Raw genomic sequence first — 21,316 nt, 5'->3', positions numbered from 1 at the left:
AGCACCCTGGGCCAGTGGAAGGCATCCCTGGTCGCGGCAGGAGGGGTGGAATGAGATGATTTTTGATGCCCAGTCCAACCCAAATCTGTGATTTCCAGGGTGGCCTTTAACAACATAAACATCACTTATTTAGTGTTTTAACCAAAACTGGCCGAGATGGGGTGGGGAGCGTGGTAGAGCTTCCCCCCGTGGTGATGGTAGCCAAAGCCCTGCCCCTTCCTGGGATGGAGGAACATCCTCGCTGTGAGGGTTGGTGTCACTGCAGGTGGCTTTTTATGGCTTTATCGCTTCCCAGGCGGCCCGAAATGGGGTGAGGCAGGGGCGTTTGGCCGCTTTCCCAAAAGCTGCTGGTAGGGAGGTCTTGGACTGGGGGCAGGAATGTCCTGCCAGGCTCAGGAATGCCGTGAGGACACAGAAGGGTTTGGTGGGAATTGCTTTTGGGCAGGTACGAGGCCGTGCCTGTGGGAAGCGAGGGGAGAGCAGGAACATCCTGGGCAGGAATATCCGGGAGGATCTCCTGGCGCTCCGTGCCCGGATCGCTTTTCCCGCTCATCTATGATTTATTTAAGTGCTCCGGGCCCTGCCAGCTGCTGCCGCGCACAGGTCAGAGAAATAACAATATTAACAACAAAAAAGAGAAAAGCCAAACAACAAAAATAAATAAATAAAATAAATAAACCAACAAAAACAATATAAAAAAAAAGAATTAACCCCCCCCCGAGGTGAAGTCGAACTTCAGAAGTTGGATTTGAGCAGGCGGTTGCTGTCTGGGTGGGGGGAGCCCGGGATTTTGTGTGGCTGGGAGTCCCCAGGGAGGGGTCAGGAAGGGGGGAGGTGGAGCTGAAATCCCGGGTACCTGGGCGAGGGGCGCTGCGCCGCCCGCATCAGCGGCTCCCGCGTTCCTTCCCTTTCCCTCCCCTTCCTCCTCCTCCTCCTCCTCCTCCTCCCGCGGCTCGCAGGGCGGCGGGGGGGGCATGGGGGGTCGCCGCTGACACCGGGCTCCGAGACATCCACCGCAGGTAATGCCCCGCCGCTTTTCCTGGCTCCTCGGGGGTTTTTGCGGCCGGGAGGGGTGGGATGCGGGGCCGAGGAGGATGTTGCATCGCCCCCTCCCTTTCCCGAGGGGCGGCTTGGTCCCCCTTCCCAAACCTCCTGGCTAGCGAAAGTGGGCTTTTTGCTATTATTGTTATTATTTCGGGCTGGGGGGACTGGCTCGGCGCTGTGGTTTCCGCGGCAGGAGAAGCGGGGAGCTCACCCTTTCTCCCCTTTTCCCAAAAATGATGCCGGGAATGTCCGGTGGTACCCGCTGTGCCGGCCCCGAGGGAGCGGGGCACGCTGCTCCCTCCTTCCCCCCCATCCCCGGCTCCCGTTCGGAGTTCGGGCTGCTGAGAAGCCGCAAAGTTTCTGGGATGAGCCGGGGCTGAACTTCTTTTCCCAGCCGTGGGAAAGCCGCGCGTGGGGGCTGAGCCGCAGTGGAAGCGGTGGGATTTTTAAATCGCCTCCAGACATTACCAAAAAACCGGAGTGGGACGGCGTTTTTAAAACGCCGAACTTCCCCCTGAACGTTTTGAGGAAACACTTAGTTTTAGGTTATTTTTTTCCCTCCTGTGATTCTCGACTTGCTGCCGCTTTCCTTCGTCTCCCTCAAAACCTGCATTCCCTCTTTTCCTTCAATCCGTGTTCTGACCGCCTTGCCGGCCCCTAGCGCTTCCCCAAGCCGCCTCTCCTACCCCGCAGCGTTTTCCAGGAGGAAGGGATGCTGGAATGGGACGTTTCCTATGCCGATGTGCCTTCTCTTTGTTGTCGGATTGGGTGGGTTTTTTTTCCCCTGTGCTGGAGGAAAAGCCGCGTCTGGCAGCAGATTGCCTGGGCAGGAGGGCTGGCAGAGCTCGCTGTGCTGCACGCAACAAGCCTGGCTCCTTCCCGGGATATTCCCGGTGCATCCTGCGGGAGCCTGGGATGCTTCGTGCATGTGGGATAGAGCTGCTGCATGAGATGTTTAAAATTTTATTTATTTTTTATTTTTTTTTTTGGGAGGGTGGGAGCCGAGGATAAAGCGTTCCCATGGGATGCTCGCGTTTGTGAAAATGCAGGTGGTTGTTTCGGCAGAGTGAGTTTTACCTTTGTCTCTCCTTCCCCCCACCCCTGTCCTGGGGAAGGAGGGGAGGAGAATTTGCTGTGCAGTTCCATTTTCCTTCACCACCCCGCTCCCTCCCTTCATCCCCGGCACAAAAGCTTTCTTGTTTCCCAAGGAATCGGGTGATATCGTGAAAAATACAATGTTTTAAGACCAACTCGTAAAACACTATCTTTGTGGGAAACTGTAAAAATTGATGTTGTCTCTTTGTATTATTTTTTTCCTTTTTTATTTTTTTTTTTTTTTGGCGATAAGTGGGAGCAACAATGTTTGGAAGAGGTGGGAACTGTGGAGCTCGGCTGGCTGCTGTGCCTGGGGCCGTCCCTTTTCGCAGGAGCATCACCTGGATGCAGCAGGGAGGGAGGCAGCAGCACCAGCATCGTTCCAGCTGCAATAATCCCCAGAGTGATGCCCAGGGCACGGCAGCTCTGCTGACCTGGTGCGAGGAAAAAGGGCCCTGCAATCCTCTCCTGAGCAGCTGGGGGTGAAAGGACCACTTAAAAAGGCTTCATGAAGTTTCTTAGATGTGCTGTGCAGATGGTCTGCAGCACAGATTATTTTTGAATTTAAGAAGCTTTGGGATATGGGATTGGCTTGGTGAGGGGGGCTGGCTTGTGGCCCCTTCTTGGGGTGTAAAATATCCCAGCTGCTGGCAGCCAGGATTCTGCAGCCAGGCTAACTGAGCTGGGGCACAAACAGCTCCATGTGCAATCTAAAACTTCCCTGTTTTTCCCCCACTAAAGTATCCTGCTTCCTCCAGGAAGACTTCTAATAACGTTGCAGGAGAAATATGGTTTTCTTGGGGGTGCTTTTGTGGCCCAGCACCCACAAATGTGAAAATTCCTGCCTTTGTGCTGGTGTTATCTGACTCTATTTCAGTGTGTAGATTCTGCATCTGAAATGGGGAGAAACTGGGAATCCTGTGGGTTAAGACCCAAACCTTGCAGATGTCCTGGATCTTGTAGGGGTTTTGTAAAGACCAGGGGCTGGAGTAGCATTTTTCTGTGGGTTCTGCTCAGCTTGAAGTTTCAGTGTGGGCAGGAGATATTTGTTCGTGGATCCTGGTGGCTTCCAGTCGGTGAAGGTGAAGATTAGATGGGATTTTAGCAAGGAATTCCTCTCTGGGAGGGTGGGCAGACCCTGGCACAGGTTGCTCAGAGAAGCTGTGGCTGCCCCTGGATCCCTGGAAGTGTGAAGGCCAGGCTGGATGGGGTTGGAGCACCCTGAGATAGTGGAAGGTGTCCCTGCCCATGGCTGTGTGGTCTTCCAAGTCCCTTCTGACCAGAGGGGCAATCCTGGCACATGATGTCACTTTTTCAGCCCCCGTTTGAGCCCCTGTCCTGGAGCCAAGGACCTGGCAGGCGATGCAAACTGCTCTGTGTGTGGGAGGGCTGTCCCTTTGGAGCCCCTGCCAGAGCCTGGATTTGCTTTGCCCTGATCTGTGTGTTTGATAAAACAGAGAGTTCCTGCCTGGAGTGTGCTGAGGAGAGAGCCACTGGGGGCAAATTCCTGATGGAAATGGAGCGATGTGCCGCAGCCTGAGCACGCCGCACCACGTCGGAAAGGGCACGTAGGAGAGGGACTGGACAGCTTCAAGGGCCCTCAGCCACATCTGGGGTCTCAGGAGGGCTGGCACGAACAAGCCTGTCACTGGTGATGAACTGCTGTCATTAATCCAAATAACCTCATCCCTGCTGCACGCCTTTGCTGCTCCGTTCCATCCCCGCGCTCTCCGGGGCCGCTCCCTGGGACTGAGGGATTTCCAGGGGGCTCCTCCTGAGTATCCCCATCTTCCTTCCCCTGGGCTGCCTGAATTTTCTTTCATTTTTTTCCTTTCCCTGCTCCTACAATTCCAGCCAGGGAGTGATTATCCCCAGCATGCCCACAGTGCTGCTCTGTCAGGCAGAGCTTCCCTTTTATTAGCTGGAACAGCCAGCAGGCCTTGGAAAGGTCTGGAGCACCAAAGTGCCTCTCGCTGGAAGTTAAGTGAGCTTTGTGTGAAAGCAGCAAGGACGCTTCCCTCTTGATTTGGATGAGGCAAGAAATGGCCTGAGAGCCTTTGCAGCTCTGGTTCATCAGTGGGAAGGTTTTTTGTGGGTTTTCCTATGGTTGTTGTGGGTTTTTTTTCAAACCTTCCTCTGGAGCATCCCTTTTTCCCCCTCTGTTTTTAAGATCTACCACTCCAGTTACCACAGGCCTGAACAAAATAGCCTCGCTGTTTCTTTTTAGTGTTGCAAACTCCCAGCCTGGAGCTTGAGGCAGCTGGAGTGAGGGATTTGGGATAAAATCCCAGGTGCACACACACCCAGGGGTTCTGGGCTTGGAGTGGTGTCTGCTGAGCCTTTACCAATGGGGAGATGGAGTTAAATAACTCACCCATCTCCTTTGGCAGGGCTTTAAAATGCAGCTTGGTGACTGATTGGGAAGAGCTGCTGGTTCTGAGGCTGGTGGCTGCCTCCTGAGCCCGATGCTGAATCCTTTATGGCTGTTGTGGGGGGACATCCTGGGGTGAAGCCTGTTCCCTCCTGCTGCAAAAAGGGGACCCTTGCCTGGAAAGCTGCAGCTGGATGTGGCAAGGAGGGAGGTGCTGGGGCAGTCCCCTCCAGCACACGCTTTTTTTTCCCCCCTTTAATCCCACTTCACACACACCTTGTCCTCTTCCTTCCCTTAAAACCCCCCTGAACAGAGCAGGACTCCTTTGCTGGGATCCAGAGCGGTGTGGGCAGGAGCCCCCAGGATCCATGGGCAGGGATGGCAGTGGCACAGCCACGCTCAGGGACGGTGTGTGGGAGCCTGAGCATGCTGGACACTTCTCCTGCATTGTTTTGATGGCAGTGCTTGGAAGTCCAGCCAGGCTGCTGCCTGCCCTGGGTCGGAGGGAGGCTCTCTGCTTCCAGGCAGGGCATGAGAGAGAAAGTGCCTGGCATCCCATTCCTGAGCAGGCTCGGAGTCAGGCCTTCAGCATCCTTACATTTGTCACATTGTCCCTTCCTGTAGATTTTCTAAGACCTGGGGAGAGGCTCCTGTCTTGTGAGAGCTGACTATGTGTGCCACTCCACCTTATTCAGCTTTCTACTTCCTCCTAGAGCAAGAATTCCCACCCTTCTTCCCCCTCCTCCTTTTTTTCCCCTCCCTCTTTTTCTCCTTTAAGCCAAGCTTGGTTGCTGTTGGCTGCTCTTCCACCTTTCCATCCCAGGTTAGCATCATCTGCTCCTCAGCTTTGCTGTGCTGCTTCCCTGTGCAGCCCAGGAGGAGCCGGTTGGCTTGGTCTCCATGCCCCATCCCAGCCTTCCTCCCAGCTCAGGAGCTGCTGAAGAGAGTTTTTGTGATGGAAAATGGTTGCTATGATGCCCGTGGTGACTAACAACCAGTGCTGGAGGCTCTGTAAAGCCAGTGCTGCCCCACTTGAAAGAAACTGGGAATTCCTACTTCTCTCTCCCCAAAAACGAGGCTGCCCTCACCGTGGAGGGGTGGGTGGCAGTGACTGATGCAGCAGGGAACAGGGACTCTCTTCCCAGAGCTCCAGGGTGTTGTTTTAGTATCCCACAGGTGCAGAAGTTGAGTTGGATGTGTTATTTGGCTTTTCCTTGGTGATGCCACAGGTGTGGTGAAGGGTTTGTGTGTTGCTTACACAGAGCTGGCTTGTTGGGATTATCCAGGGCTTGGGAAACCCGACATCATTTCCAACCCAGGCACAGCCTTCCTGCAAGGACTGAGAAGTTTAGAGGTGACATTTCCTTCTGGGCCTGGGGTTTTTGCTTAGAGGATGTCTTAATGTCATTTTTGCAGCTAGTGTTTGTTTCCTGTGGGATGGCAAATGTCTGGAAGCACCAACCAAAATACTTCCACTCCTGTCCTCGTTTTTAAGTGGAAGTAAACTGCTGGAAGTGAGGGAAACTTTTGAGTGTTAGTAGCTGTCAGTGAGGACCAGCTCCAGCTTTTTCCCTGGAAGGAAGAAGGTTTGAGTACCCCAGCTGAGTTTTGTAGGGAGGAAACACCCCTGTCTCCAGCCTCAGCTTTGATTTTGGAGTGGAGGAGGAAGAGAGAGGATTTTCCATGCTCTTTTCTCCTGCAAACACCATCTCAGGTGGACCGTGGCCCCTTATTCCCTGTGATGATCCATATTCTCCCTCCCATGTGCATACCAATATCCTGGCCTTTATTTATTTAACAGGGAAATTTTATTTCCTTTCGCTGCAGGGAATAGAAAGAAAAAAAATATATTAAAAAAAGAAGGGGGCAAATTTTTTCACTGGGAACAAATCTCATTTTCAAGAGTCCTGACAAAATGAGCCATAAAATTACAATATTTCAAAGTGCTTTGTAATTCTAGCGTGGACGGCTCTTCATCATGGAATCTGAAAGCTCAGAAAATATAAAACTCATTAGATTAAAATAAACCACCTACCGCACAGGAGAAAAGCTTATTTATCAATATCAATTTACTTCTGATTACCCTGTTCTGCAATTTGTTATTTTTGGGAATTATGATTTGGGTATGGCTCACGCCAATATGGGGGTGGGAATAAGAAAAGGAAAAAAAAAAAAAAGAAAAATCAGAATTAACTTGTAATTTTTTCCTTTTGAATCCTACTTATTGTAAAGCCCTGGCCAAGAGGCAGTAATGAGGAGAAAAGGTGCATTTCTAGCAGGGATTTTTTTAAGGAGCAGAGGGAAGCTGGGAAAGCAGGAGAGGGTGGATTTTTTGGTGTGAGGGGTGGTGTTAGGCGATGTGCTTGGCTGAAGGGCAGCCCAGGGGTGATTTTTTGGATATTTGGTGGTCATCCTTGTTGGGCCATCTCCTTCTGGCTGCTCTCCCAAGGTGGCCACAGTGGTGGAGGGAGACTGGGAGAGAGGGGTCCTCCAGCAGCTGGATGGATGTGGAGGCACCCCAGTGACACCTCAGCTGCTTCCACCCCACCTCCTGCCTCAAATCCTGTGTGGGGACAGCGCTGTCCCTCTCTGGGGGACACCCATGGTGTTTCATTGCAGGAAAAGGTGTTTTTTTTGGGAAGGCACACCCAGTTCCCTCCCCTGGCAGCCGCTCGTGAGGCGCTTTGATTTACGCTTCCATTTCTTCTTCACGCCCGTAAAGCGGCGCGGAGAGGTTGGAGCTGTGGAATTCTGAGGCTCCAGCACCACGGTGCCTTTTTGGGGAAGGGGATGAGGGGACAGGGGTTCTGGGGGTGATTAAAGATGCCAGCTCTGCCAGCTGGGCTGTGACGGAGGCGATGGCGCGTTCTGCGCGCCCGCAGAGCGAGCGCCCCGGCAGCGCGCGTAAAAATAACCCAGCCCGCGTGCAGAGCCTGGCAGTCACTGCTGGAGCAGCCCCTGGCCCGGGCTGGAGAGGGTTTGGGGGTGTTCCAGAGGTGCCAGGAGGCTCCTGGAGCATGTGCCAAGGGCTGGGGCAGGTGGGAGAAAGGCTGGAAAACTTCTCTGCTTCACTTGAGCTGATTCCTAAACTTTCAAGGCCCAGATTTGTTTGCTCTGTGGTGTTTCCTCAGCTTCCCATTTCTCCAGCAGCTCCGTGAGCCTTGGGAGCAGCTGCCAGAGGATGGGGAAACCTCTGGTTTAACACCAGTGCTTTGGCAGCCAGGAGGAGACAACACCTGAGCGCCCAGGGACGCCTTGCCCAGAGACATTATCATGCTGGAAACTGCACCGAGTGCTTCCTCCAAAGAGCCTCTTCCAGGCACAGGGTGCAATTTAATCTGCTCTTAGTCACAATTTTTAAAAGTTCTCCCCAGAGACTTCTCCATCCCGGTCCTTAAATTTGCAGTGTTCAAGTGAACCATCTCGAAGAACCAGTGAAGAGCTGCAATATTAATGAAGACAGAGAAAAATCAAAATGACATTTCAGGCAATTACTTATGTAATGAAGTGGCTGACTTGGAATATCCAATATTTAGATTTATCACGGCACTCGAAAGGGGATGCTGTCAGCCGCCTTTATTTCTACATCACGTAAATTGTTTCTCCACTGCCCTGCTGCTTTTTAAACATGGGCTGTGAAGCTGGGAAATAATGTTCACGCTCACTTGGGCTGATAGTGGTGCTGTTTGAGAAGAAAGTAAGTGTTTGCTGTGGCATTTTGGCTCTGCAGAAGGCAGAGGAACTCATTTCCACCTCATCCTCCCTGCCTGCAGCACCAAGAGCTTGGGCTCTGCATTCGGTGCAGGGCTCTGGAGCAACAATGCTGAGATTTCCTCCCCCCCAAAACCTATTAAAGAGGGGGGAAAATTGAGATGTTTGGTGGTTTTTCTTAATCACGGGAATCTATTCCCCTTTTGTTGGCCAAATGTAGGGATCTAAAGGGCTTTTTGGGATGCCTGGCTCCTGGGAAAATGGCCTTTTTTGTTTAGAAACTGGGCTTTTGGATGCTCTGCTGACACCGAGCAGAAGTCAGAAGCGTGGGGCGGAGGTTTAAACTCTCCTGCCCTGGCTGTGTTTTCTGGGGTGATGGGCATGATTGCACCTGAATGTCTCCTCAGGCTCACACTGAAATATCTGAAGATGCACAAAATACACCACAGCACCGTTTTTCTTGTCTAGGCACGGCCCTCTTCATCCCAGAGACTCCCCGTGGCAAAATAGCGGGAGAAATTAGAATTTCAGGCCCTTTTCTGCAGTGACAGAGTTGTTGCGAGCTGTCTTCTCTGACACATCCATCAGTAAAAATAAAATAGGCGTAGCTATTGCTTTGGAGCCCCTTCAGGAGCACCCGTGAGGATTCCCATGAATCTCTTGGAGGGGGGGAAGAGCCCTTCACCCTTAGCTGGGTTGGGATAGCTCTGCCCACTGCTGGGTAACCCATGGCTTGCAGAGCACCCAGGGGAACAGGGAGAGTTTCAGGGGTGTGCTGTCAGCCTCTGGGGCTTTCCTGTGGTTTATCGTGTGTGTTTAACGCGTGTGGTTTATCTTTGTCTCCGGGGCGGAATCTTTTAAAATCCACACGTGCGAATTCCCTCGCGCAGGGGCGCTTGGATGAGGTCACTTGGGGCTGTTTTGGGAAAAAAGCTTCAGGTTTGATGGTCTGAGCATTGAGGGAGGATGAGGATGTGGCTGTGCTGGCACTGCTTTATTCTGTTTCCTTCGTGTGGGGAGCCTCGTGTTGAAAATTTGGGAGGCAGAGAGGGATGAGGGCACGCTTGGCAGCTTCCCTGCTCCCTGTGCTCCTGCAGTGCCCCCTCTGTGGCCACCCAGGTGTTGGGAGAGGTTCGAAGGGCTCAGCTCCCAAATCTTGGTGCGTCTCCAGTGATTCTGGGTCAAGATTCCCGCGCAGCTCTGCCAAAACATCTCAAATCTGAGTGCTGACAGATCGCTGCCGTGTCACTCCTGGGTCACAGCAGCTCTTCCTTTGCTCCGGTGCTGGAGCAGCTCATCCCAGCTGGGGCTGCTCCTCTCCTGGCCACGGAGTTCACCGTGGCTCGTCCCCTCACAGAAGAGGAGCTTTGGGAAGCGGAAAGGAAAAAATGGAGCACCTCCTCCAGGCGAATCCCGGGTTCCATCACCAAGGGGATGTTTGAAACAGAGCGCTGATGTCCTGGGGGGCTCCCCTGCAGCATCGGGGAACCAAGGAGCAACCTGGGGCAGGGCTGCACCCCGAGCCTGATTTAGGGAGACACGGTCATGTCTGAGAGGTGCTGGACTTGACACTGCCTCTCTTCTTTGACAGGAACCATGAAGCGTCGCGTGGCTGCTGCCGGCAGCTTCCTGCCTCTCCTCCTGCTCCTGGAGCTGGTCTCTCCAGGTAAGTCTGTCTCTGCTCTCTCCCTGCTCAGGGGCTTGTGTTTGCAAGGTGCAAAGGTGGCAATTGCTGTGCTTGTGCTTGGTGAGCGTGCGAAGCCGCACTGCTGGGGTGAAGGGGGGATGTGGGGGTGAGCAAATCTCCTGTCTCCATGGGATCTGCTGTGTCTCCATCCCATGAAATCGTGGGGGCCTGCACATCGTGCTCCCGCTCTCCTCGCAGTCCTTGCTTGACTGCACACAGGGCATTAGATGGCCTTTCTTGGGAGAGAGCAGGTGGGGCTGGAAAAAGCCTTGGAGAAGGATGGATGTGCTGGTGAACCCAGCAGTGGTAGATGCTCCCGGCGTATCTCAATGAAAAGCTCTTGGCAGCTTCCAGATGCGGATTTACCAAGGCAAAGCTGGTGCTGGACCTGGCACAAGGTCAATTTGCATAAATAAAACCTAAAGAAAACTGGAGGGAGGGATCACAGGCAGGGATGCAAACCAGAAGCTTGTTAGCTGTGCAGCAGAATATCTCTGGCAAGGCTCTCCCCCTCTGCTTTCAGCAGCAAAATTATGACCTGAACTGTGTTGAGTATATGCTGGGTAGGGAATAACTCCTGTCCAAGCTGCAAAACCTCTTTTCTAATTCCAGATGGGGGGAAAAGGCAGGGCTGTGGGCCAGGAGAGCCTCCACAGTAAGCTCTTTCCACTGATGCTCTGTGTCTTTCCTGGCACTGGAAAAGGGGGGCTTCTGAGACAATGGTCTTTTTGGTGTAGGGAATACGCCTTTTGGGACAGGTTTTGGCACATCACAAGGTGCATGGGAGCTGTAAATGTACAGCAAAGCCCCGTGAAAATTGGGATTGTTACATGACTGGCCCAAGCCCGCTGGGTGCTGGTGTGGGGAGAGGGTGCCTGTGTGGCTCTTGCTGATAAACAATAGCCAGTGTGTGTCCATTTGATAGCACTGTGCCCTTTGGAATAAAGGCTTTTTCTGGTTTTTTTTCCCCTCCTGAAGCCTGGAGATGGCTTGCCCAGATTGGCAGCCTGATTAAGCAGTCAGTGGATGACATTAGCCGTGAGTGACAGGCGCAGTCAATCTCCCTCTGGTGTCGTGTTGGATCAAGGAGAGCCTCACTGGGTAACTGCCCTGGCGCTCCTCTGGGAAGGGGGACAAGCAAGGGAAAAAGACATTCCAGCAAGTCCTTTACCTCCCCCAAGAGCCACTTGCCAGCCTGTCCCATTGGAAGTGGCACAGTGGGGGTCTGCCTGCCCAGCTGGGGACTCGCTCCCTCCTTGCAGGGACAAGCCTTAGACAGGCAGCACGGGGAGATGGGGATTGGGAAGCTTTGCAGCTCAGCAGCATTCCAGCCCTTCTCTCCTAAAGCCTGCCCAGGGCTTGGGTTGCCATCTCTGTGATAAGGAAGTGCTGGCACAGCTGCTGTGCCTGGGATAAGTGCCTGGATGCCCTGCCACACACCCTGGGCACTGCAGGTGACAGAACAACTCCTCCCAGAAGGTTTGCAGAGCTCCTGGTGGAGCTGTGAGCTGGGATGTAATGGGCAAGTGGAGCCTGAGTGGGCTTGGGGTGTTTGGAAGAGGGTGGTTCAACTCTGGCATGGCAGTGGAGCCTCCCTGCTCCTGCCTGGCTACTGCTGCAGGAGATGAGCAGAGACCTCCATCGCCCGAGGTCTCCCTGGAGCCTTCTCTTCTCCAGGCTGGACACCCCCAGCTTTCCCAGCATCTTCATGGCCTCCTCTGGAGTCTCTCCAGCAGGTCCATGTCCTTCCTGTGCTGGGGGCACCCCGTCTTGTGTTGGGGGTTACAGGGGTGCTGAGTCCCAGGGTATAACTGGGGGGCTGTGGCAATCTCTCAAAGGAAACTCCGGCCTTTATCCTGGGATTTGCAGCCCAAAGCTGAGGTGTCCTGCCTCCAGAGACCCTCCCTCAGCACCTCAGGTGCTGGTCTCCCTCCTCTCTGAGCGCACAGATCCTGTGTGCCAGGTGGCTTGGAAGCCTCCCAGCACCTGCTGCAGCTGGATTCGGAAAGTGAAACTTATTTTTAGCGTGCTGGTGATATTAAGAAATGTATTTTGAAAGAGAAAGGTTTTGCAGAAGCGAGTCCTGTGTGCCAGGGGCTGCTGGGGGTGTTTCAGCCTCATTTGCCCCTCCTGGAGCCTGCTGGCCCCAGCGTGGCAGCCGGTGACAAGTGTGCTGCCAAGCCTCTGGAGATGCTCTTAGCTCCCAAATAACCCATTTTGTCAGGTTCCTTTTTTATTTTCTTTCCAGGTACTTAAATCCAGAGGCTGGGATTTAAATGTGCCTTTGCAGAGGCACATTCTCTCTTTGGAGAGCTGCCTCCAGTGCTTTCCCATTTCTCAGGGTGTTTAGCAGACCTGGTGCCCCAGGAAAGAGGGCAGAGCTGTAAAATCCCTGTCTTGTTATGGAGGGAGCCCTGGGGGAGCTCGGGCTGCTCCCCCCATCCTGTGCCCATGTCCTCAGGAGCTGGTTTGTTGGGATGCACACCTGGGACCTGTGTTTGAAAGGTCCCAGGAGCATCTCCTGCCTTTGAGAGCTTGGCAGGCAAAGAGGATGCTGAGGCTTGGTCTGTTCTTGTTTCCTGAGGTGGGATGCTGAACACGCTTCCCTTCCTGGGAAATCATTGTGTGCCTCTCCCGCCACCTCTTTCCTCACAACCCTGCAGCAGTAGATCTTTCCTGGCTGACTCTTTCCGCGGCTCAGGCTGCCTTTGTCACTCTCCTACGTGCTCTGCACTTGCCTCTGTCCCCTAATGAGGCTGCGGGCCAGGGGCAGGCTCGCCAGCTCCCAGCGCCGCCAAAGAGGCAGCGGCAAGGAGCGAGCCTGGTTATTAAAGGTGAAAGGAGGCAATTAGAGGGGAAAGGCAGCCGGGTGATGGGAGAGGCAAGGAGCACGGGGGTTTGCTGGGGTGGCTGACGAGGCGGAAGGCTCTCAGCCGTGGGAACAAAGCGAAGGTATTAATCCTGGGCTAAACCAATAATTGATGCTCCTGGTCCCTGTGCTGCCGGCTCTCCCCCTCCCCTCTGCCTTTTGGAAAATACCAGATCCAGAGAGGCTGCTGGAGGGAAGTGGCTCCCCTGCCAGCTTTTATGGAGGGGCCTCACGGGGCTTTCTGTCCTCCTGCTAGCTCTCTTCTTTGGACTTACCCCTTGCCAGCATGAGCCCGGTGCCCTGTGAGGGTTCCTGAGCCTTTCCCAGCCTTGCTGGTCTGTGCCAGGGGAATAACTCCTTGTTTTTGTCCCCTTCCCAGGCCAGGGAAACCGCCTGCCGTACTTCATCAACTACTTCTTCGACACCTACCTGCTGATCAACGAGGACACACCTGTGGGTAAGTGGGATGGGCCCACGGGCACGGGCTGCCACCACACCGTGGAAAAGCATGGAAAAGGAATGCTTTTCTTCTGATTGGCAGGTGGAGCTTTTCCTTCTTTATTTAGCTGGGGATCGGTTTTTAGTAAATGCAGAAATCGACCTGGTCGTTCTCGGCGCCTTCCCAGGCTCTCAGCCCATTAAACTTGGGGTCTTCAATCAGGGCTCGTGACTGGCGTTTAATGCGGGAGGAATCGATCGGGAGGCTGGGATGGAGCCTCTGGAGGTCCCTTCTCCCACCTCCAGCCATGCAGCCCGAGCAGCACCTGCCTTAAGGAAGGGCTCTTACCTCGCCCACATGGCTACCGGAGTTGCTGAGGGTTGGAAGAGTCTGGAGAGATCTCCAGTGGCTGCTCAGCTCAAGCAGCGTTCCCAGCTGGGCCTTCTGTCCCTTCTAGCGTCCCCTTGGCCAGGCATCTGCAGCCCCTGTGGGCTTTGGGGTGGTGTCTGAGCAAGCAGGTGGGATGTGGAGTCTTGGTTTGGGTGGAGAAGCCCTGGGAAAGGGAGCAGGAGTGAGAGCTGGTTGGGAACAGCTCAATGGAAATGCTTCCTCACAGAGCACCTTGCTCTCCAAGTACTTGAGCTGGAAATACCTCGTGGGAATTGGACTAAACTTCTATTTTGTCAGAAAATAGGGAGATTTCCAGTGAGGTATTATGCAGGTCAAGTTGTTCTTGGAATTACTCTGGCAGTTGAATTTCTTTCTTTTTTTTCTTTTTTCAACTTTGTATTACACTTTGTGTATGTATATAATTGACTCTTAAGAATATGGGCACCTTGAGATTTTGTTTCCAGGTGCACCGGAGGGAAATGTCAGCCTGGGAAGTGTTGGCACACACAGTCATTCCTGTGTGTCCTGCTGTTGGTAGGTGTTTTCTGAGTTAAGGTTTTTTTAACTTTTTTTTTTAAAAAAAGTAGCATCTGGAAACACCTTTGTGAGATTCTGAGTGTGAGGAGCAGAACAGTTTCCTGGGGGGGAAAAAAAAAAGTCTTTTTTTGAGGTCTGTTTGAGCGCCCATTCCCATGACATCCCTCCCTCCAGCATCCCCTCCCTCCAAACCCCTCCCTGCCTGCTGCCTGCCATGCCAAAAGGGATCTTAAGCAACAATTAAGAGATCATTCCCCCTCTAATCACTTACAAGAGTAAATTAGTCTTGTCAGGAGCTATTAAGACAGAGAGCTCGGAATTCATTAGGCGAGATTGGGCCGAGGGAGCTGCTGGCGCTGCCGCCGGTCCAGGCTGATTAATTTCTCCCAAAACATCATCAATGCCCATCTGTTTCATTTAGGTCTGGGGAGAGCAATTTTCAGGTGGACTGACCCTGTAGTCAGTTATTTCACCCAGAAGTAATGGAAGCACACAGACACAAGTGCAGAGGGAGTCGGAGACGGGAGCTCCGGGAAGGCGCTGGGGAGGGAATCGCAGGAGAAAGGCGGGAGATGCCTTGGAGAGGAGGATGAGGAGGAGAGGGAGGGTGATTGGTTGGGCTGTGGTGGCATGGGCAAGACAGGGCCCACAGGAGAGCCCGTGCCAGCCACCAGCAGCTGCATCACCCTGTGTTTTACTTGGAAAAATGGGAGTTCTGACTGGATATAACACCCCTTTGGAGAAGAAGGTGCAGGAGCAGGACTGTCCCATCTCTATCCCGCTGCTGTTTGCCTTGAGCAAAATCGTTCCGAGGGCCGCTTTGCTCAATCCCAGACCTCTTGGAGGGCTGTGTGCTGTGGGTTCCAGGTGAGCTGGGAAGCTGGTGTCGCTGCCACGGGGGTCACTGCAGCCCTGGATTGTCCCAGCAGCTGGGAATGGGCAGGCAGCACTCCAGGCTCCTCTGGTTGGGGTCCCTGCCGCTGCCAAAGGAGCGTCCTCTTAGCATAATGTAATGACTGGAGTCTAATTGCCCAGCAAATGGATTTGCTGTGAGCGGGACAGGGATGGGAAAATGAAGATGATCCATCATGTCAGGTCTGTAAGTAGCCTTATAACCACCCAGCTTGGATTCACCCAGGTTTCTCTGAAAGCTTTCATGCCTCAACGCCTCGCAAAATGCGTGACAAAAGAGGCCATTCAGACGAGTGTAATTCCACTTCCCCTTCATCCTAGCGATAACATTTTAGCGTCACTGGAATAATGTTGTCTTAAAAGAGTGGGAAACACTTCATCCACTGCTCTTGAGGTGATAACGTGCACTTGGCCTTGCCCTCAGGCCGTGTCGTGTCAGGGGCATGGTCACCCAGGTGGGGACGATGTGTCATCATCCCCATCAGGTAACTCTTGGTAATTCTTGCTTAAAACCAGCAGAGGCATCTTAGTCTAGATCTTAGGTCAGGCTGCAGGGGGCTGTGAGCACTTGCTGGGCAGTGCCCCTGAATATGGCAGGGGCTCTTACCAAGACCATTCCAAACCATTCCATGATGCCATGAAGGGCTGGTGTCCCTCGTGAAGCCTGCTGAGGCTGAGCAGTGCACGGCACAGGGAAATCCACGCTGGGATGACCATTCCCTGGGCAATGCCAGCATGAGGATGTGCTGGGGGAGCTGGTGACAGCACCTGCTGGCAGGTGGGGAGGCTGGGCTCCCGCAGGACCTCTGCCAAGGCTGCCTGCTGTTTGATTCCATTACTTATTCCCAGGTAGGAATGTCTACAGCTGAGGCTCTCAGCTCTCCACCCACCAGCCTGCTGTGACTGGTGAGCCGCTCAGCCCCGGCTCCCCAAAATTTGGCTGCCTCAGCACCTCCTCCCACCCAAGACCCTGGGACAGCACAGGGCCAAGGAGAACCCCCAAGTCAGCAAGTCCCAGGGTCAGGAGCAGTGACCTGGGCTGAGTTTGCTGCTCAGAGCCAGCTTTTCCTTCCCTCCGGCTCCGTGTCTCTCCCAGGAAGCCTGGGCTGTGCTCTCCATCCCGGGGTCCACCGTGCTCAGAGAGCAAGGCGGATGGATGGATGGACGGCTGACAGGGAATTTCATGGCTTGCTCTGCCCTCTTTTTGCTCTGTGCAGCTTTTGCTGAGCTGGCAAACGCTGTGAGCAGGGATATTTCTCCACTAAATTTGAATAGGCAGAGCTGAACCTTGCTCTTTAAGAGAGCTGCTCCAGAATGGGCTGCAGCAGGCACTGCCTGTGGAGCTGTGGCTCTCGCTGTGCTCTCTGCTGCAGCCTAAGAGGAGCCAGGGATAGTGGTGTGCCACTGGTGAGGGTGCACTTTGCTGGCTGGTGGCCATTAAAGGGTTTAAGTTGGCATGTGATGCCTCGTGCCTGCTAGGATGGAATTATTTCGCAAGAAAACTAAAGAGGAATGTGGTATTTCACAGGCAGGGTGCTCTGTGGTAACTCCTCACGTGGATCTGAGGAAGCACACCCCTCTGATATTTGTGGATGATTTGATTTATTTCTCTGTCCTACACAAGGACCAGGCCAGAGGGCTTTTCTTCTCCAGGCAGGGAAGGCTTCCATCCCCCACACTCTGTATCTGTCCTTTCCAAGGCACTCACCTCTTCCAGAGATGCCTTTTGCTGGCGTGCTCTGGTCCCGGACATGAGGAGATGCTTTGGCACCCAGGAGAGGTCCCCGGGGGTGCTGGGCCACTCAAGCTGCTGCTGAAGATATGGTTATCAGTGTGGGATTGAGCAGGGGCTAAACCTGTTTGATCCCACAGCTGTTGGCATCTGCCGGCCACCACCGCGGTGCCCGGGCTCCTCCGGATGCATCACTGGAAGGAGAATGGCAAAAAAAATTTAAAAAATGCTGTCTCTCTGATCCCTGCATGCCTCTGGACTGATTCAATAATTTCAGAGCTCAGATATCCATGCAGGAGGATTGGAGGCCATCTGTTGGGGGCAGATTTGGATGGAGAACTGTGGTCACCTGAGCACGGCATGGCCACCAAACCCTTTTCCCTTTGGTGGCTCCGGGTGGGAGAGCCCCTTACTTGCAGGAGCCTGCTTCTGGAGAAAAGGATGTACCTGCTCTTGTGTCCCTCTCGCTCAGAATTAGGTGTTAAAGCTAAAGAGAGAATTATAAACTAATATGGGTGTGCCACGGGGTTAAAAATCACGGTGGCAAGACCAGAAAGTACCCTCGAGGTGCACTGTTAATGAGCTGCTAATTGGTTAACCCGAGCCTTAAATTTTGGGATTAAAGCCTTTTGGGAGTAGGGCAGTAGGAAGGAACATTGGGAGCATGGGGCAGTGCAAGGGTTGTAGCCAGGAGTCGCTGCCCTCCTCGCAGCCAGGTGAGCTGGTAGTGGGGAAAATGATCCCTGTGTTTGTGTGTGTTTGCTGACACAGCTCCAAAAACGCCCCACAGAAAAGCTACTGCCCCGTCAGGAAACAATGCTACGTGTTTAGATCTATTTGTTAAGGGCTTTCCTTCTACCCTGCAGAGCTGGGTTTCTGCTAGACCAGCATTTAGGCCTAGCTGAAGGTAGGCTTGCAGGATGAGGTGGATTTATAGGGGTCATGATGGTGATGCCCCATCCCTGGCAGTGTCCAAGGACAGGCTTTGGAGCAGCCTGGGATAGAGGAAGGTGTCCCTGGCCATGAGAGGGGTTTGGAAAGGGATGGTTTTGAGGGTTCCTTTCTCCACAAACTATTCTGTGAGAGGACAAGGGCAGCTGCCCATCCCTCTGCTGGGGGATTGTCTCTGACAAGCTTTGACTGCTGGTGAAACCAGGCTGCTGCTTGTAAAGAATTCCCAGCTGGGTGGGAAAAGGGGGTGAAACAAGTGGGCAAGTGCATGGTGGTGGCACTTGGTGGCTGCTTACAGAGCTGAGGGGGCAGGTGTGCTGGCACTGGCACAGGAGCTTGTGGTTCATAGTGGTAAAAAGCCTCACAAAGCTGCATTTTCCATTTATCTGACAGAAATAAGGTGGGTTGGCAAGCACCAGAGGACCCTAAACTCCTTGGTCTGCTTGCTGGGTGGGCTGCCCAGGAAGCAAACGCCTGTGAGGTGCCTGTGTGCAGCAGGCAGAATGGATTTGGCCTTTTAGGGAGGGTAATTCCAGAGGAATATGGACTCTGGACTCGTCCAGACTCTGGCTGTGATGGAGGCTGCGTGTTTTTGAACCTGCCCCCAAGCTTCCTTGTGGCCATGGCTGGGATTCTCCTTCACACAGGGAGGCTGTGGCCACCTCACCTTTCCTCTTCGGCGTTTATCTGTCACCCAATGGCTCTTTGCTGCCTACAACCGAATTTTCAGGGTTCTTGAGTGCTCTTCAGAGGAGCAGCCTCGTTTCTAGGCGTGCTGGCAACCCTAATGAGCAGCAATATTTGAGGAGAGCTTAAGAAGGGGATCTCAGCTCTCCCAACTCAAGCCCTTTTTCTGTCATTCGAAGGTCCAAATTACTTGTTGAGCTGCAGAAAGTACAGCATCTTTAATGAAAACTTAAGGCTAGAAAATTAGTTATTCCCAACATCAGGAAACTTAAGCTTTAAAAAAAAAAAAGCCCCACTCCCACCCAAACCCTTAACCCCGCGTCATTAAATTAATCACTTCATCAATCACTTAAACTTTCATATCTGCTTTGCTAATAGGCAGTAACATTAATGCTCGTGTTTAAGAAGGGGAAGAGGGAGAAGGAAGAAAGTATATTTGCAATATGGACTCATTAACATGCCAGGGTAACCTTGCTCTTGGCAAACGCCTCATCAAGCCATCCCCAGGTTTGATCTCGCCACCTTTTGAGCCCTGCCACGGGGGCCAAGCCCCTTCCAGGGAGAGGGAGAAAGATCTGTGAGTTTGGTAATGAAGGCTGGGGTGATTTTTTTATGTCTGGGATGGCTTTTGCAGCATTAATTATCTGTACAGGGCTGTCTGTGGGAGCTTCATTTGCGGGCTGGCTTCTTGCTGGCTGTGCCCCTTGCTACTCTGGAATGCCCGGGCTTGGATGTCAGCACTGCCCCAGCTCAGGTAAATTGGGCCTCCCAGGCTGATTGGAGGCATTAACATGGGTGGCCAAACTGATAGAGAGCAGGGATAATCATGTGAGTCAGGCTTAACAAAGAAAAAAAACAACCCAGGAGGTGGGAAAAGCACGTAGGTATGGATATGTGTGTATATATTCAAGTTAGGAGACATATATATATATATATCTGTGTGTGTATCCTTGTGGAGGTATTCATGTCCTAAGGGAATATTATTAGCCAAGGGTAATAATTCCTCCCCCTGTGCTGGAGGGAAATACTTGCATTTGCATACACCCATCATTTTATTTTTGGTGGGGAAGGTGAGCTTGTGATTTCACTATCAGAAAAAAAAAAGCTCTGGTTGCAAACAGTGCTGAACACGCTTGTGTGTTTTGCCAGGTTGGAAATTTAACATATTTGGGTTGTGTGAGCTTAAAGGAGAAGGAAAAATCCCCAGACCAAACTCCTTTACCCCCTGCTTCTAATATTGGCACATCTGAGATCTCTGCAATCTGGATCTGCCCCTGGATCCCTGGAGGTGTCCAAGGCCAGGTTGGATGGGGCTTGGAACAACCTGGGATAGTGGAAGGTGTCCCTGCCCATGGCAGGGGTGGAACAAGACATCTTCAAACTCCCTTTCAACCCTGTGGAAGGCACTGTGGAAGTTCTTTTCTTTAAGAAAAAGAAAATTCAAATTATTTGCCGCCACAACCCGTGGTTGGGGCTTACTGCTGTGAAACAAGCCAAAAAAAATGCCGAGAATCAAAAAACAACAACAACAAAGAGTTAAGGAAGGTCCAGCTTCTTTTCTTGATTGCCTGGGTGGCAGGGCCAGCTCTTGGGAAGCTTGTTTTCTCATGTTTTCCGTGGTTTTGGGGAGCGTGGGTCGCCTCAGTGTTGCTGCAGGATTCCATCCCCTCCCCGTCTCCCGGCTTTTAAACTGATTTATCGCCGGCGTGTGCTAATGCACCCTCCTGCCTTTGGGATGGCTTAATGTGCTTGATTGGCAGGGGGAGTTAATAAATTGGTTCCTCCTGTCAGGCTGCTTGGGTACATTGATGGCTTTTGAATTAACTGTAGCCACTTGGGGAGGGGAGGTGGGGGGAAAGAAAGCGTTGTTGGACAACTCCGCGAAAACATCTGCTCCGTTTGCAGCGCTGGTCAGGGCAGTGAGAAAGCTCCGTGAGCTCCCTCTCTTAAAGATTTATTAATATTGCTGGGTACACCAGGGGGAAAGATTTCAAACGCTTGACATTTAATGGTTAGTAACTCAATTTTATTCCATTCATCTGCATGGCTTTGTCAGGTGCCTGCTCTGGTGTTGTATCACGGAGGTTGTCTTGCTGCCTGTGAGCAATTAGGAGGGTGATTTGGTACCTGAGTCCGGAGAAACCGGTTTATTTTTCCTTTCTAATTGATTATTAGCTTTGAGGTGAGAGCCGGTGCCGTGGAACGTAATATCCTTTCATAAACAGTGATGTGGTGGCTTTACTTGCTCTGCTCTTCTGGTTTCAAGCAGTTAATTTGAAAAGAGGAAGGAGGGGGGGAAGAAAAAGAGACTTTGAAATACGTAAAGTCCAAGGGAGAGGAACAATTTGGGGTATGGAGAGAAGCGAGGAGCATCCTCCCAGGCAGAGATTAATGGTTGTTAATAATGATTTTGGGAAATAGAGGGGAAGGAATAAGATGTGGCAGAAGACTGTAAAATAAGTAACAGCACTGCAGAAAGCCCTGAGTCTGGAAATGCACCTTTTCCCGTATGACAGCAGCATCAAATTAAACACATCCTGCCGGATAAAGCAGCATTTCCCTGCGAAGGAGCAGCCATGTGTAGTGGGGTTTGGTGAGGCAAGAAGTGAGGGGACCACACAGAAAGCACCGCCCTGCTTTCCACACCTCTCCCAGCAGCTCTCCTAGGGCCTTAAAGGCTGGGGGAAAAACATCTCCTGGGATTTGCAAGTTGTTCTTTGCCTTGGAAAAATTGCCTGTGCTCCCATCAGCTGCAGAGCAAGGGCTTGCAGAGAGCAGCGTCAGCCAGAAGTCATTGCCCCACCTGCTTTGGTGGGGTGGGGGAAAGGGTCAGGAATTAAGGGCTCTGTACTGGGGAGGGGGGAAAAAAAAATTCCAAGCTGGTTTCATCA

General features: G+C 52.7%; 1 protein-coding gene across 7 annotated transcripts in view; it reads left to right on the top strand.

The window, feature by feature from the left end:
* The first annotated feature begins 862 nt into the window (after nucleotides 1-862).
* CDH23 (cadherin related 23) overlaps nucleotides 863-21,316 on the top strand; it is a 176,130-nt gene continuing 155,676 nt past the window's right edge. For all 7 annotated transcript variants that reach the window (XM_015633531.2, XM_015633529.2, XM_015633536.2 and 4 more), the window contains exons 1-3: nucleotides 863-1,019; nucleotides 9,813-9,887; nucleotides 13,157-13,234. In XM_015633531.2, coding sequence (XP_015489017.1) covers nucleotides 9,818-9,887; nucleotides 13,157-13,234 — 148 coding nt within the window. In that variant the 5' untranslated portion in view covers nucleotides 863-1,019; nucleotides 9,813-9,817. The remainder of the gene's footprint in view (nucleotides 1,020-9,812; nucleotides 9,888-13,156; nucleotides 13,235-21,316) is intronic.

Source organism: Parus major, chromosome 6 (assembly GCF_001522545.3).
Source record: "Parus major isolate Abel chromosome 6, Parus_major1.1, whole genome shotgun sequence".
Classification (NCBI taxonomy): Eukaryota; Metazoa; Chordata; class Aves; order Passeriformes; family Paridae; genus Parus; species Parus major.
Note: the sequence above shows the minus strand (reverse complement) of the source record. Positions and strands in the feature narration are given on the sequence as shown.